This window comes from Halichoerus grypus, chromosome 1, assembly GCF_964656455.1.
Source record: "Halichoerus grypus chromosome 1, mHalGry1.hap1.1, whole genome shotgun sequence".
In the NCBI taxonomy this organism is placed as follows: domain Eukaryota; kingdom Metazoa; phylum Chordata; class Mammalia; order Carnivora; family Phocidae; genus Halichoerus; species Halichoerus grypus.
This window is the reverse complement of record NC_135712.1, coordinates 201,424,178-201,438,693: the sequence shown is the minus strand read 5'-3', so window position 1 is coordinate 201,438,693 and position 14,516 is coordinate 201,424,178. Positions and strand designations below refer to the sequence as shown.

Genomic DNA, 14,516 nt, shown 5'->3' with positions numbered 1-14,516 from the left:
TGGTAAGTTTTTAGAATTTCATGACCGTTGCCCCGTGAGGCTCCCCAGCACGGCTGCTTGGCTCATGGAAGCCAGCGAGACCGAAACGCCAGTCTTTCTCGTAACCTGATCTCAGAAGTGTCGCCCCATCACGTCTGCCGTTCTCTGTGGGTTCGAAACCAGTCAGTGGATCCAGCTCATGCGAGGGGAGGGGAGGGACCACACGGGGGCACGAGCGCCAGGAGGTGGGCATCCCTGGGGCCATCTTAGAAGTTGGCCGCCTTAGCCAGTGAGGAGCGAGACTCTGGGCTGGTGCCCCGAGAGCCCGGTGGCCTCCTGCCAGGCGGGGCAGCTTAGGCCAGGACCGACGGGTTCTGGTCACCTAACTCCGCATGGCAGACTAGCCGCAGCGGCGCAGAACAGCGATACCATGTTCTGCTCACAAAACCCTGCAGTCTGGGCAGGGCCTTGCGGGCATCGCTCATCTCTGCTGCACTTGGCACCGGCTGGGTGGCTCCGAGGCCGGGGCCCTCCGTCACCAGCTGCTTGCTCTCACCTGGGAAGGGGCGGGCGGCAGGGGAGAAGGGAGAGAGAGGAAGTGGAAGCAGGAGGGGGTGGGGAGGCAGGAGGAGGCGACAGACACCGCAGTGTGCGAGGACCTCCCCACTGTTACCCAGCTCGGGGCTCCCTGCCCTCTGGGGAAGGAGCGCTAGGGAAGAGGGCGCCTTGCCGTAGAAGCTCAGTACCTCGGCTCAGTACCTCGGCTCAGTCTAAAGCTTCGCCGCTTCCCTCCGTCCTGTGCTTTAGGGGCCCGTAACAGAATGGGGGTGATCAAGCCCTGCCCCTGCGGAGGCCCGTGTTCTTCCCAGGGCCACCCCTGCGTCCTCCCAGAGGGGTTAGCACGGGCCTTGCTTGCGCGTCTTGCTTCCCATTTCCCTGCACGCCTTACGAGTCGAGTACATCTGTGGATCCCTAGACAGGTGTGTCGCTGTGTGTGCACTCAGCTTGGTGTTTCTCATCCGTGGTGGTGGTCCCAGCTGTCGTCCCTTCCTGCCAGTCTCTTTATAGTGAATGAATTCACGACAGTCTCCGTGTTCATCCAGACTTATAGATCACACTTCCCTTTTTATCCGGTCTGGTCTGGTCTGATGCTGATGGACATTTCGGTGGTTTCTGGTTGGTAGCTCTTGCACTCCGTACGGCTGCGCGCCTTCCCCACGCCTCCTGGCTCACGTGGGAGCGTGTTTCTCCCTGTTCTCTGCCCGGAAATATACAAGAATAACATGAAATCGTGTTCTAAATGGCTTGTGCCATTTATATGCCCAGTGGCTCCACGTGACTACCAACGCTCGGTATGCCAGACTTCCTAATTTTTTCATCCGGGAGGTATAAAGTGGTATCTTATTCTGGCATCTCTCCAATCCCTGATGAGCCTGAGCAGCTTTTCGTCATTCTTTTTTTGGTCTTCGGTGTTCCCATTCTGTGCCTTGTTGAGGTCTTTTGCCAGTTTCTGTTAGACTGTCTGTCCTTCTTGATTTGTTGTAAACTTCTTTGTATTCTAGAGAGTTGTTTGTTGGTTATATGTGCTATATAAATCTCCCACAGATCATGCAGGGCAGGGCCCCCATGTCAAACCCGCAGTGGGATTCTGTTGCTCTTTGAAGAAAATCTAAGCCCCTTGCCTGGCCCACAAGGCCTTACTGACCTGACCCTGCCCACTCTTCCAAGCCCACCTCCAATCACTCTCCCCATTCCAACCACTGGCCTCCTTTCTGCTCTTTCTCACCTCAGGGCCTTTGCACGTGCTATTGCCGCTGCTTAGACAGACATTCCGTCCTCAAAGCTCCTCCTTGACCACCTGACTGAAGTAATATCCCTCTCACACCATCCCTCGACCCATTTCTTGCCTTCTTAGAAACGATCACAGTCTGTACTGCTTTGTTACCCATGATCGTCACTCTTCCCTCCCAGAATGTAAGTGCCATGAAGGCCAGGGACCGTGTCTGTTCTGTTCAGCACCGTGCCCCGCACCTACCCCGGGACTGGTTTGTAATGCAGTTGGTGCTCTCAATGAAGGCTGATACTATGCAGGGCCACGGTCAGGAAGAGAGGTGGTGCCCATGTCCGATACTGGTCAGGACATTCTGGTTAAGAATTTCCTATTTGTCGATAACGTTTTGGCCTTACAAGTGGATGTTTAAATCTGTTATTTATTTTTCTTCCCCTGACTAATGTCGAGTAGAAACTGATGGGGGGGTTAATTCTCTGCCCCAGCTTTCCTGTCAAGTAGAACAGCCACAGATTAATCTTTCTACGGAACTCGGGCAGAGGTCAAACAGAGTAGTTTGCACACGGCCCCTCTGCCCCCAGGACAGTTGTAAGGACACACTCACGCCTACTGCGGTTTCTCGTGGCCTCAGGCAGAGAGAGACCCTGAAACGGGCAGGCTGCCCAGGACACCTCTCGGTGGGGTTGAGAAGATTCTGAGCTCACACCCTGTTTTACACCCAGCAAGGGAGACATAATTTTTCTGACTTTTCTTAGGGAATCTAACCATCACGTGAGGGTCTTTGTACACCGCGTCAGTGGGCTTCACTGGCTCTATGGGGGAGACATGGGGAAGGTAACAGAAACAAGACGCTGGGTGGATCCTCCTTTATTGGCCATGTTTTGCGAATCGGCTCGTCTGTTTACATAATGAAGGGAAATCTTGTGTGAAGAAAGAGCTCTTAAAACCACAGCCAGTACATGACCAAAAACCTACAGATACACTTGTGTGGGGTTTTATTTATGAGGACAATTGCTAAAAACCCAGCTGTTTCCCTCCCTGATTGCGTAGAGCAAAGCCAAGGGCCATTATGCCTCCAGCCTTAATAGAAAGCTCCCTGGAGCCCACGATCTGGCCGTGGCATCCTGGTGACTGTTACGTGGACGGGGATGGAACGTCCCTTTTCTCCCTCCAGCCCTCCGGGAGGAGGGTGGACAAACACCAGATGACCACTTTCGTGCAGTACCTAGAAAACGGTCAACCAAGGATTTTTTTTTTTTTTTTTTTTTTTTTTTATTTATTTATTTGAGAGAGAGAGAATGAGAGAGAGAGCATGAGAGGGAAGAGGGTCAGAGGGAGAAGCAGACCCCCTGCTGAGCAGGGAGCCCGATGCGGGACTCGATCCCGGGACTCCAGGATCATGACCTGAGCCGAAGGCAGTCGCTTAACCAACTGAGCCACCCAGGCGCCCCTCAACCAAGGATTTTTTGAGACAGGACTTAACTACGGGTTCAAGAGGATGCTTGAGAACTATTCTGCTCTTCATGAAGTTCACAGAAACCAGAATAAAACTGAATCAAAACCTGAGGCCTTTTCATCTCGAGCACATTATTCTAGAACAGCGTGACTTCATCTGTCCGACTTTGGGGCGCAAAAATTATTCTGCAGAAGTGGCTTTTCCATACAGTTGAAGGGCTCAAAAATGCTCTCAAACGTTTCAAGGTCATTTTTGATGTAAATATTCCTAAATGCACGACCCATCGTGGGGCCCTGGCCCTCGGGTTTGGCTGGCTCCGGGCGGGGCCTGGGTGGGCACGGGGAGATGTCAAGGCTCGCTCACAGGTGGTTCGGATGGGCGGCCTGGGTAGAAGCAGTGACACACGGTAACTGAATACAGGAATGAGTTAGGGCAGTGTTGGCCTCTACGGTCCTGAGGATACTGGGCATTTGGGGCTGACACCCCTGCTGATGCCGGACCCCAGGAGGGCCGGCCAGGGTTGTTAAGACCGTGACCGTGCCTGTGGGCTCAGGGGGGGTCCTCTCTGTAGGGATTCAGGAACCGTGTATTTGTGGCATGTATTTGACATTGAGTGCGCCCCACTCTTCAAGCCCTGGTAGGTAAGGTTTGTCGACACTGAACTCTCTGATGAGAAATCAGAGGACTGGGTATTTGTGGTTAGTAAACGCTGGTGCACACATTTTAAAGGCAGGCGACCTTTTTATAACTGGCCATGAGGTGAAGCTGCGAAATATTGATAAGATGGCTATAAAAAAGGCAGAAGTCCTTCCTAATGCCTATTTTTGTTATATAGGACACTTAGATCGTGAAAACGAAGTAGAGAAAAAACAAAAAACCTCCAACTGATGTCCCACATGAGTGTTTAAGTGTCTTCGAAGATGTCTGTACAAATCTACCCAAAGAAACGTCCCTGAATCCTGTATGTCGGGGAAGCACGGAATGTTAGGGCAGGAAGGGGCCGGATCCGCTTAGGGATAACCTTGACCTACTTATTGTGGTTAAAAAAAGACAGGAGACGTGGGCACGGTGCACTGATGCTATATCATAAATATGGTGTCTTCAGTTACAAGAGGCTCTGTTTGAGTTATATACACTCTAGAAAACTTATGTACAAATAATTTAAAATGGATTGTAAGTGATGTTCATGGCCTTTGCTCTAACGAGTTGGCCATCATGTCCAAATATAACACCTTGTATGGGAAAGTTGGATTTACTTTCACCCTGGACGTGGCTCTGGCATCTTTTCCAACACCCCGGGATAGGGGCCGTCTGCACGGACTGCTCAGGTGGTTTGGGGTTGCGTACTGTAATTGGGAGGACCGGGCCTGGATCCACTGTGAGAGATGTCAGATCACAGAAGTGACCCCCTTTGTGGACCCCAACAAAGGCCTCCCTTCTGCGTGGCCAGTCTTGTTAGTGAAGAACACAGCAGTTGCGTATTCACTATGACTCAAAAAAAAAAAGAGAGACTTGATTTCACACCAGTGACATTCAGATCTGTCATCTCAGGCACTTGAAAAAAACCTCTTTTCCAACCGATCTAAAAAAACAATTGCCCTCTGATATTTTGGGATTTCTTCAGAAGGAAAAAACCACTTAAATTTTATTCCATAAAAATTATAGTCAAATTTCAGCTCACAGTGTGTCCTAATCCTAGGACTTCCCTAGAGTCAAGAAAGTGATTGTCTTCAAGACTGGCCTTGAAAAGCCCGCATTTCTAGTGACAAGGAGGCGGCACGGTGCGACCTTGGGGGGACGCAGAGGGGAGCAGGGCCCACTCCGCGGGCGGGGTGTGGGTCCTCCCGAGGGAGCCGTCTTCCTCCACAATTCTTCTTGATGGACTCAGGAAGACGACGGGCTGAGTATTTCTGGAGCAAATATTTTTACAAGCAGCCAAAGGAGATGCCGCCTGTAAATCGTAGCTGCAGGGCAGGGAGCAGCCGACCACGGTCTCTCTCTCGGAAGCCCAGTCCTCAGGCCACGGGGGGCGTGTCTCCCCTCTTGAGGCAGCGCACGATGAAAGTCCCCAGGGCCACCAGGGGGATGCACATGATGGAGGAGGCCACCAGCAGCCCGATGACGGCCAGGGCGTATGGGGGGTAATCCTTGGTCACAAGCTGACCCTGAAAGGAGAAACTGAGGGTCAGCAGGAGGGGCCGCTGCAGGCCGAGCGTGGCTTGGCGGAGAGGCTGTGTGCGGTGGGGGTGTCTGGGGCCACCTGGTTCTGCAGCTCACTAGCAAGTGTGCTGGGCAGACTGGTCCCCCTTGCCTTCGCTCTCTTCCGTACACCTCACCCATCATGCATACCGCTACCCTTGAAGAGTCACCACAAGAATCATCAAGGGCCTTCCACTTGAGGCGCCATTCGGGGCCCCTACGTGGAAGGGGGCTAACCTCAGCCCAGTGCTGTCCAACAGAACCTTCTGGGAGGGTAGGAATGTTCCGTATCGGTGTTGTCCAACATGGCAGCCGCAGCCACAGGGTGCTCCTGAGCACTTGAAATGTGGCCAGTGAGAGTGAAGAACTGAATTTTAATTTTGATTGAGTTGTAATGAATTTAAATGTGAATAGCCCCATGTGGCTGTTGGCTACCATCTTGAACGCACAGCCCTAGTCAGGAGAAGGCTTGATGAACCTCTGGATTTAGTTGCTGGATGTTTCCCTGAATGCACACGCATTAAAGCTGATGAGAAATGAGGCCAAAAAGCCCACAAAGGCCACCTTTCCACGAGGGAGCCACGGAACAGCTACGTCCGGGGGAAGCGGGTGTTTGCTGTCAACCAAGCGTGGTTTGTAAACCAAAACGCTGCTTAGAGTGTGGTGTGGGAAACCAGCCCACAGACTTTGGGTTGCTCATCTCTTCCCTTTTTTTGTTCTGTCCTGACCAGTGCAGAAACTGGGGAGGGGAGGGGTGACATTTAGAAGCTGTTGTAGCAATTCGACAGCTTCGTCTTGTGTCTGTTGAATATAATAAGTAATTGGAGCTTGTATTCTATAGATCTTTTTCTCATTTCACTTTTCAAGTGGTTCCCTGTCCTTGCATCTTACGAAAGTATCAGGCTGCTATGGATTGGGGAAGACTCCCCGGTCCCCCGGCCACGGCTGGAGAGGCCCAGCGGCTGGAACCAGGGGAGGGGCGCCTCCGGCCGCCGTCGGTCATGTTCGCTATGAAAGCGCGTCTGTGTAGGGACAGCCCGGGCTGGCTGTTCAGACTCTGACACACTGTCCTTCTGCCCTGAGCGAGCCTGTTCTGTCCCAGCCGCACGCGGAGCCGGGCTCTGCCGGGATGCGGCACCCCGCTGCTAACAGGGTCCCCTCAGGCCCCTCCGGTGTCCCTTCCAGGGCTCAGGGGCCTGGCCCTCCAGGCTCGCTCTGCCTTCCCCGAGGAGGCCTAATGGACAGAGGTCAGAGGGCCTGGGGCGGAGAAGGAGGAGGAAGAGAGTGCTGCCCGGGCTGGGAACCAGCGCCGTGCAGGAGACCTTCTCCCGGCCTCCAGGAAAGGCCCCCTAGGAAGTTCTGGAGGGAATCCTACTCACTTTACTTGAGCACCTGTCGAAAAACCAAAGCTCACTTCTGCTGCCCTGGGCTGTGTTTTTCAATACCTGGGTGATGTTTCCGCGTCATGACAAATAACCTGCCCACACCAGGGAAATGGGTCTTTGGTTTCAGCAAACACAAAGCCGGGGCTTGAGAGCCACGAGCCCGGGGTCCCTGAGACGGAGGGTACCTGGGAGGCGTCCCAGGCTTGGTACTGCAGGGTCCCCGTGAGGATGTAGTCACTCAGGTAGAAGACAAAGAGGCTGATGATGAGCAGCGGGCTCACGCCGGCCCACATGGCCTTCCAGTACCAGTTCAGGGTGCGGCCAGTCATGGCCTTAAGGTCACTTTCAAATCTATTTGGAAAATGGGGAGAAAGTCTGGATTACCCATGCTGTTGGGGCGAGGGGGGCTCCGGCTTTCATATCCCTTTATCCCTTTGCTTAGGAAGATTCTGTTCTGCGCACCACCGATGATCACCTCTCCGGGGTCCCTCTCTGATGCCTTCTGGGGAGAGGGTGTGTGGGGTGGGGAGGGGAGAGGAGCTGAGGCTGCCACAGAGCAGGGCAGCAAACCAGGGGGCCGCTTTCCATGGTGGGAGAAGTAGGCATGGAGAGGGGCGGGGCGGGTGGGCTGAGGCGAGACGGTCACCAGCTGCAGCCATGGCCACTTGCCACACTTGGGCCTGGGGCTTGTCCCACAGAAGCCTGCAGAACTCCAGCTGCTGCTGACCTGGCTGGACCCTGGGTTCCAGGCCACGAAGGCTCCTGTGCTTAATGTGAATACCTGGGATTTTCAAGATGACACGTTCTTTTGTCCTTTCACATCCCCTGTCCCCCCCCATCCTCCCCTCCCTTTCCTGGATAGAGAAAGGCGGGGAGAGCTAGCTGGCTGCCGAAGAAAGGGTGACATGGCACTGTTGCTCGGCGGTCACTAGATGGCGCTGTCCCCTGGGCCAGCAGAGGGACTGCCCTCTCCGGGCCATTCCCGGATCCTGCCCCTTACATTACAAACTCTGCCAGACACCTTCAGTTTCTCCCTCCCTCCGGCCCTCACCACTTAGCACCCCCCCTTTGCATGGACTTGTGTCCCTTCTCCAGCACCTCCCCTGGGCCCTGCCTTCTGGTCCTCTTTCCTCAACCTTCTCTCTTCCTGGGAAACCCCTACTGTCGCAGGGGACCGATCTGTTTCTCCCTCTAGACTGCCATTTCCTAGGTGACCGACTTGTCCCGGTGGACCCAGGACGTCCCCAGTGTTAACACCGAATGTCCCACATCCTGGGAAACCCCTCGGTCCCAAGAAAACAGGGAGAATGAGTCACTCTAACCCCAATGTCCTCGATAGGTAGCAAATGGGAGGGATGGATACAAAAGTCTTTCTTGACCAAAAACGTTTTGGAAGTGCTACACATTATACCCCCTCTTTGAGATTCACAATGGTCTTCAAGGCTCCAAGAAGTCCTATAGAAAAGAAATGTCGGTTTTGTTTAACTTGTGATGTCCCGAAATTATTTGATCACGGAAGTCCCTTGGTGTGACAGCGGACCCCAGAGCTTCCAGGGACACGGTGGGAAACGTGGCTCAACGGGTCTGGTTTCTAGAGTTATGGTTGGTCCTCCCCATTCCCACCACCCTCCAAACCAGTTGGGAGGATCAGAAAAGATGGAGGGTGGGGGGCAGCACGTGACACACCTTTGTAATCGGCTCACCTCTGAGCAGTGCTTCCCACAGTGTAATGTGCCTCGGGCCCCTCCCATGTTAGAAGGTAGGATCTGAGTCAGTGGGCCTGGGCGGCCCGAGATCCCCCCGCATTTTCAACAAGTTCCCTGATGATGCTGAGGTTGCTACTCTGGGACCACACCTGGGGCAGCAAGGCTCTCTAGACCAGTGGTTCTCAGACAGCTCCCCGGACGCCCCCGGCAACTCCTTAGCAACGTGAGTCCTTGGGCTGCTCTCGGCACCTACGTAATCGGAGCCCTGGGGTGAGGCCCAGCGGTCAGTGTCAGAACCAGCCCTCCACGCTCGAGTTTGGAAGCCGCTCTAGACCCCTGGTCTCAGCCCAGCCGCACATTGCATCATCTGGGGAGATTTAAAACATTCCAGTGCTGTATCATGCCCTGGGATCGAGAACCTGACATCCTGAATTTGCCACATTTTCTAGGGTGTATCAACTGGACTTTGGTCAGCATGTTCGAAAAATACTGATGTTTACCGATGCTCAGAGTGTCTAGTGCCTGGAGGCACGGTTCCCTGCCCCAGCGAGCCGCTGCAGGGTCAACAGGCGAACACCCTATAATAAAAAGTAAAAATACAGAGAGCGGAGAGAGGAGATACTGGTTGAAGGTGGGAATGAGGCAGAGAATTAGCTGGGCAAAGGGAAAAGCAATGCCAAGCCGGAAGAGAAAAGTGAAGTGCATGTACGAAGGGGCCGCTTTCTTTGTGGGCGGGCCTTTGTGGGCGCGGCCTTCGTGGGCACGTCCCCCCCGGCAGGTGTCGGGGGCGGGGCCTCCTCACCTCCGCAGCCCGTACACGTAACACACGGCGATGGTCTCCACCAGGACGATGAGCAGCAGGGACAGTGTGGCAGCGTAGTCATTGAATATGTCGAACCAGTAGTTGCCGGCCTCCATGGTGAACACCAGGCCGATGACACAGTTGACGAGGCACACCAGACCTGGGGCCACAAGACCACACGCTCACCTGCCTGAGACGCCCACCCGTTCAGCCAGTTTCCTGTGCCCCAGCGGAGCCACAGACCCCAAGGGGACTCGGCCATGGACTGGCCTTTCTGCCTGTGTATGCCACAGGTGTGTGTGTGTTCGGGGGGCAACAATGGTGTCCCAACGAGTGTGTGTCTGCACAAGTCACTGATGTTAATTCAGGGAGCTGTCCTGCGGGGGGCGTCAAGCTCAGTGGAAAAGAGAAAGTTGTGGGCACTGCTGTCTGGGGGAAGGGGGGGGTCCCACCCTGCCGGTGGGTCTGGTGATGCTGTTTACCCCAACAACTCAGCCTCTGAGCTTACGGGAGGTGAATCGGGGCACCCATCTCAGGACCTCCTAGAGAGGACTCACGTCTGGCCAGAAGAGGGAGCAGGGAGGGGAGGGGAAGACAGGAATGTTCACCCAGCTCCCACTATACATGCCCCTGGCATGTGTCATGCATGGGCTCCAATAGCCTGGGGAGCCCCCTTTCACAGACGGGAAACCCAAGGCTCAGAGAGGAACTTGCCCAACATCCCACAGCATGGAAGTGGTGGAGTCGGGATTCAGATGGAGGCCCTTCTGCCTCCAGAGCCCAGGTTCCTGTCCCAGTTTCCACTGGCTGACTCCCCCAGGGACCCCACGAAGTATTTGACTCTCAAGCTCCCGCCTGCCCCTCCCACTGCCACACCATGTCCCACCAGTCACCAAGCCCCCGTGCCATCTTGCGGGGACACACCAGGAGAAGGGGCTACGTGCTGGCTGGGGGCTAACGGCACGCATCAGGCAGCTACAGAGACCAGGTGTGAGGAGCGATGCTCAGTGCTCGAGGGCTCTGACAGGGTGAGCAGCTCCACCGGGCTGGTCAGGACTTTAAGGGGATGGGATGGGAGCTGGGTGGGATTCGGGCTGGGAGAAGGGGCGTTGTAGATGTGGTGGGATGGCGTCATCGTGGGCAGGGGTCGGGGCCACTGGGTCCCCCAGACACCGCCAGGTGGGATGATGGAGCAAATGGATGGTGGCATGAAGCAGGGAGGGGGTGGTTAGAAATACAGGTTCCTTCCCTAGCAACCCAAATGCCCCCCAGCGTGGGTGGTCTTATAGGGGATCTTTTATCACGCAGGCGGGAAAGGGGCAGACTGACGGCCACGGGCACCAACGGGGTGGACCGCCCAGAGTTTGGTGAAGACAAGAGACACAAAGAGCACAGACGGTGTGATTTCATTTATATGAAGTTCAAGAGTGGGAAAAACAATCCTAAAGTGGTAGCAGTCAGAGAGAGGTGGCTTCTGGGGTTGGGGGCATACTGACTGGGGAGGGGTGGGGAGGGGCTCTTGGGGGTGCTGGAAATGCTCTGCATCTTGACTTAGGTGGTGGTTACTTGGGTGGAAACATGTAAAAATCATTGAGATTGTGTTTAAGAAATGTACATGTTATAATTGTTATACTTCATTTGAAACAAAGACCAAGGCAGATTCCCTCCTAGCCTGAAGAGTTTTGAGCCCCATGTTGGTGGGTTTGGCCTTCCCCAAGGCTGGGGTGGCCACCGAGCTTCCCCGTGATGGAGAACCAGAGGCACGGGAGAGTCATGAGCACCAGTCCCAGATGGCCCCGAGGAGGAGAGACCACGGCAGGCCCGCCAGAAGGTGGCCACCTTGATGAGCACACAGCTCCTCCATCTGCTTGCGCCCCAGGCCCGGCCCTCCCTGAGCCCCACCTCCCCCACGGATGGGCCCACTCACCGGAGATGGCCTCCTTGGGCAGGTGGCTGGAGATGACCTTGTTGTCGGTCAGAGGCGTGAGGATGGCCGCCGTGTTCCCCAGCATGCTCCCAATGCCCAGCATCAGCAGCATGAAGAAGTAGAGCACCGACCACAGCTGGGACACCTCCATGTTTTTAATGGCCTCGGTATAGACGATGAAAGACAGGCCAGTGCCCTGGACCGCCTGCCCGTGGTAAGAAGACAGCAGTTACACCCCCAAGGGGCTTGGGACTCCTTAAGCACACCCGATGCGAAGCAACTTGGGGGACCTGGGAGGTGGCCAGGAGAAGCCACGTGGTGAGGTTGGGTTTGCCATCCGCACACCGGCCCCTCGGGCTTAGTGGGGTTCAGTAGAAGTGTGAGCTGTCAGGAGCCCATATTTGCAAAGTGTGAGGCGACATTTCAGTCATTTCGGAACACTGAGCTCCCCTCTCTGGCGCCAACTCACATCCACTCTGGATGAAATACAAACAAGGTTTGGATAATTTCTGCTTCCAGTATCATGACCACCGAGGCGTTCTGAGGCCTCAGTGGCTGGGAGGCGAGGTGGGCGAGTGGAGCCACGGGAGCTGGGAGGGCAGGGTTGCTCCGTGGCCAGATCCACGGAAGATACCACTGTGGTGGGGATTCGACCTGTGGAAACAGAGCCTGGAGCTCCTGCTTTAAGACAAACCCTCCAAGAGGGTTGAAAGAGGTCTTAGGTTTGGGGAGGGGGGCCCTGGCTACCAGCAGCAGAAGCAAGCCCTCTCTTGGGTCAAGCTCCCCCAATTTAGACCCGAGGGACCACCAGGGAGGATCAAGCAGCGAGCTTGCGAACAGATTTATAAACCCACAAGAAGACAAGCTACTGAGGAAAGAATCAGTGGGAATAATTCCCCAAGACGGCAGATGTTGGTTAGATTGGCGGATTCATGGCAGACCAATGAGCTTAGTGGGATTCGCCGGCTCTGGATGCAGACAACAGGGGGTGATCCTTTGCAGAGAATTTACAAACAGTAACGAAACCTGCTAAAGTTGGCTTGCTTTTTATCGTTATTATGAGCCAACAAATTCTCGACAGTGCCAATGATAAAACAGACTGCCGTCACTCCCCTGCTCAAGGCCACCCCTAAAACAGCTATGTACGACCTTTTCAAAGAAGCAGAAGATAAGATTGCCAAGATAAACATATCACAAGAAACTATTAGCATGAAAAGCAAATTTGAGGGAAATCGTGTCTAACAAATTATTGAACCAAAAGGCTCCATCAACAGCTAAATGCCACTTGCAGCTGAAGAGAAAATTAGGGAACTGGGAGGCATATCCCAGGAACGGATCCATGATGAAGAAAAAAAAAGATAAGAAGTTGGGAAAACATAAAAGAGAAATGAGCGGACACGCAGTGGGGGATGCGAAGGTCTGGAAGGAATTCTGAGCAGACACACAGAAGTACAGGCAATGATTAAGAGGTATCGGGTATGAATTTTCCAGAACTGATAAAGACACATGGATCCGCGGATCCAGGAAGCCCAACCTCACCCAAGCCACATTGGATAAATAAAAAATACATCCGCGCTTAGGTGGCTGAGGCCAGAGTCCACAGGAAGGGCACAGAGAAATCAGAGCAAAAGCCCTGGGCAGCCGAGTGCTTCCAAGAAGGACAGGACATTTCAGGAGCAACAGTGGAAGCCAGAATCCCGTGGCGAACATCTCTGAAGTGTCCAGAGATGATAACTGTTAACCTGGAATGTTCCACGCAGGGGAGACAGTCTTTCAGAAGAGTGGACTGAATATCGACATTTGCATGCAGACAATATCCAAGGAAATTTATCATCAAGAAACAGGTGCTGTACACCTGAAATGAACATAGCCCTGTAATTATACTGGGATTAAAATTAAAGGGGTAAAAAAACAAGCTGCTCTAAAGGAATGCATTTTAAGGGAGAAAACAATCCCGGAAGATGTCTGGGGTGCCGCAGGAAATGGTGAGCAGGTAAAAAGGCAAACACTCGGGGAAAGACAAACGCGGAGGAAAAGACAGAAGCGGACAGAGATGGTATTTAAAACTAGAGGGACGAGATGAACGGGCACTACGGTCTTTGTTCTGTTTGGGTGGGAAGTCAAGATCCTGTGGAACTGCAGATTTGGTTGAGTTAAATAGGCATGGGACAAATTCGGGGGGAGAAATTCGCTACATCAGTTCCAAACAGCAGAGATGCCAGCATGACCGTGACAGAAACAGCTCCAGGCCCCGATCCTCAAATGTGGCACCCACAGATGGACTCGGGAGGACAAAAGTTAATGACAAAGGCCTCCCGTTGGGTATGAACCGGCAGGTCCCCCCACCCCCGCACACTCACAGCGGCCTAGGCATTTGCAAGGAAGGTGTCACTCACTACCTCTGGGAAATGACACACAGGTTGAACACTAAGGCTGACTGCAGAATCCTCCTCGGCTTGCACTTGTCCCTGTGGGCAGCTCTCGGTGGAGGGAAGCAAGCGGAGACCTGGCCCGCGCCTTACCGTGGCCAGCTCTGACTGCAAGCTGCAGTTTTTCATTTGCGGGAGCACCTCGCTGTATTTGTCGGGGAAGGTGGACTCTAGGTAGCCCTTCACCTGCTCCAGGTTGCTGGCTGTCAGAAAGCCATCTTCCAGGTCAAAAGAATTGGTCAGCAGCAGAATCACCCTGCAGAGCAGAGCACCAGATGGACCTTCGATGATTAGAAAGGCCACGGTCACGGAACCCTCTTGAGGCCTGGATGCTGGAGGTCCCTCCCCTCTGATCGGGCAAGGTCTCGCCAACAAAGGGACTCTGTTGATCAGTGACCGGTGACCTTTTAAAGTTTGCCGGCGGCGGGGGGGTTTGAATGGCTTTGCAGGAGCCTCAAGTAGGACCGGAGATGAGAAACCAACCCACCCAGCTAGGCCACGTTCACATCTGGGCCAGCACTGTCCGACAGAATGTTTGTGATGATGGGAATATTCTATGTCGGTGCTGCCCAGTGCGGCCCCCACTAACCACGGGGGGCTGCTGAGCGCTTGAATGTGGCGAGTCTAACTGAGAAACCCACTTGAATTCATTTACAGGTAAATGGAAATCAATTTAAACAAAAATTTAATTCATTGACTTAATTTAACTTAAAATCACAACTGCTTCAATTGATTAAAATTTAATCAACTAATTAGATTTTTAAAAATTAATTATGTAAATCCATCCCCATTTCAATCTGTCAGTAGCCACGTGTGGCTAGTGACTCCTGCACGGGACTGGATG

The 14,516-nt window shown here is 53.9% G+C and overlaps 2 protein-coding genes across 4 annotated transcripts in view; one reads left to right on the top strand and one right to left on the bottom strand.

Moving 5' to 3' along the window:
- SACM1L (SAC1 like phosphatidylinositide phosphatase) overlaps positions 1 to 14,516 on the top strand; it is a 95,962-nt gene that overhangs the window by 61,285 nt on the left and 20,161 nt on the right. The window lies entirely within an intron of this gene.
- The window catches only part of SLC6A20 (solute carrier family 6 member 20), a 31,524-nt gene continuing 21,706 nt past the window's right edge, over positions 4,699 to 14,516 (bottom strand). The window contains exons 7-11 of one of the 2 annotated variants that reach the window (XM_036107623.2): positions 13,766 to 13,928; positions 11,244 to 11,448; positions 9,317 to 9,476; positions 6,994 to 7,159; positions 4,699 to 5,389 (exon numbers count right to left, since the gene is read on the bottom strand). In XM_036107623.2, coding sequence (XP_035963516.1) covers positions 5,240 to 5,389; positions 6,994 to 7,159; positions 9,317 to 9,476; positions 11,244 to 11,448; positions 13,766 to 13,928 — 844 coding nt within the window. In that variant the 3' untranslated portion in view covers positions 4,699 to 5,239. Of the gene's footprint in view, positions 5,390 to 6,993; positions 7,160 to 9,014; positions 9,093 to 9,316; positions 9,477 to 11,243; positions 11,449 to 13,765; positions 13,929 to 14,516 lie in introns of those variants that run through there. The other variant, XR_013450307.1, reaches the window with a different exon arrangement.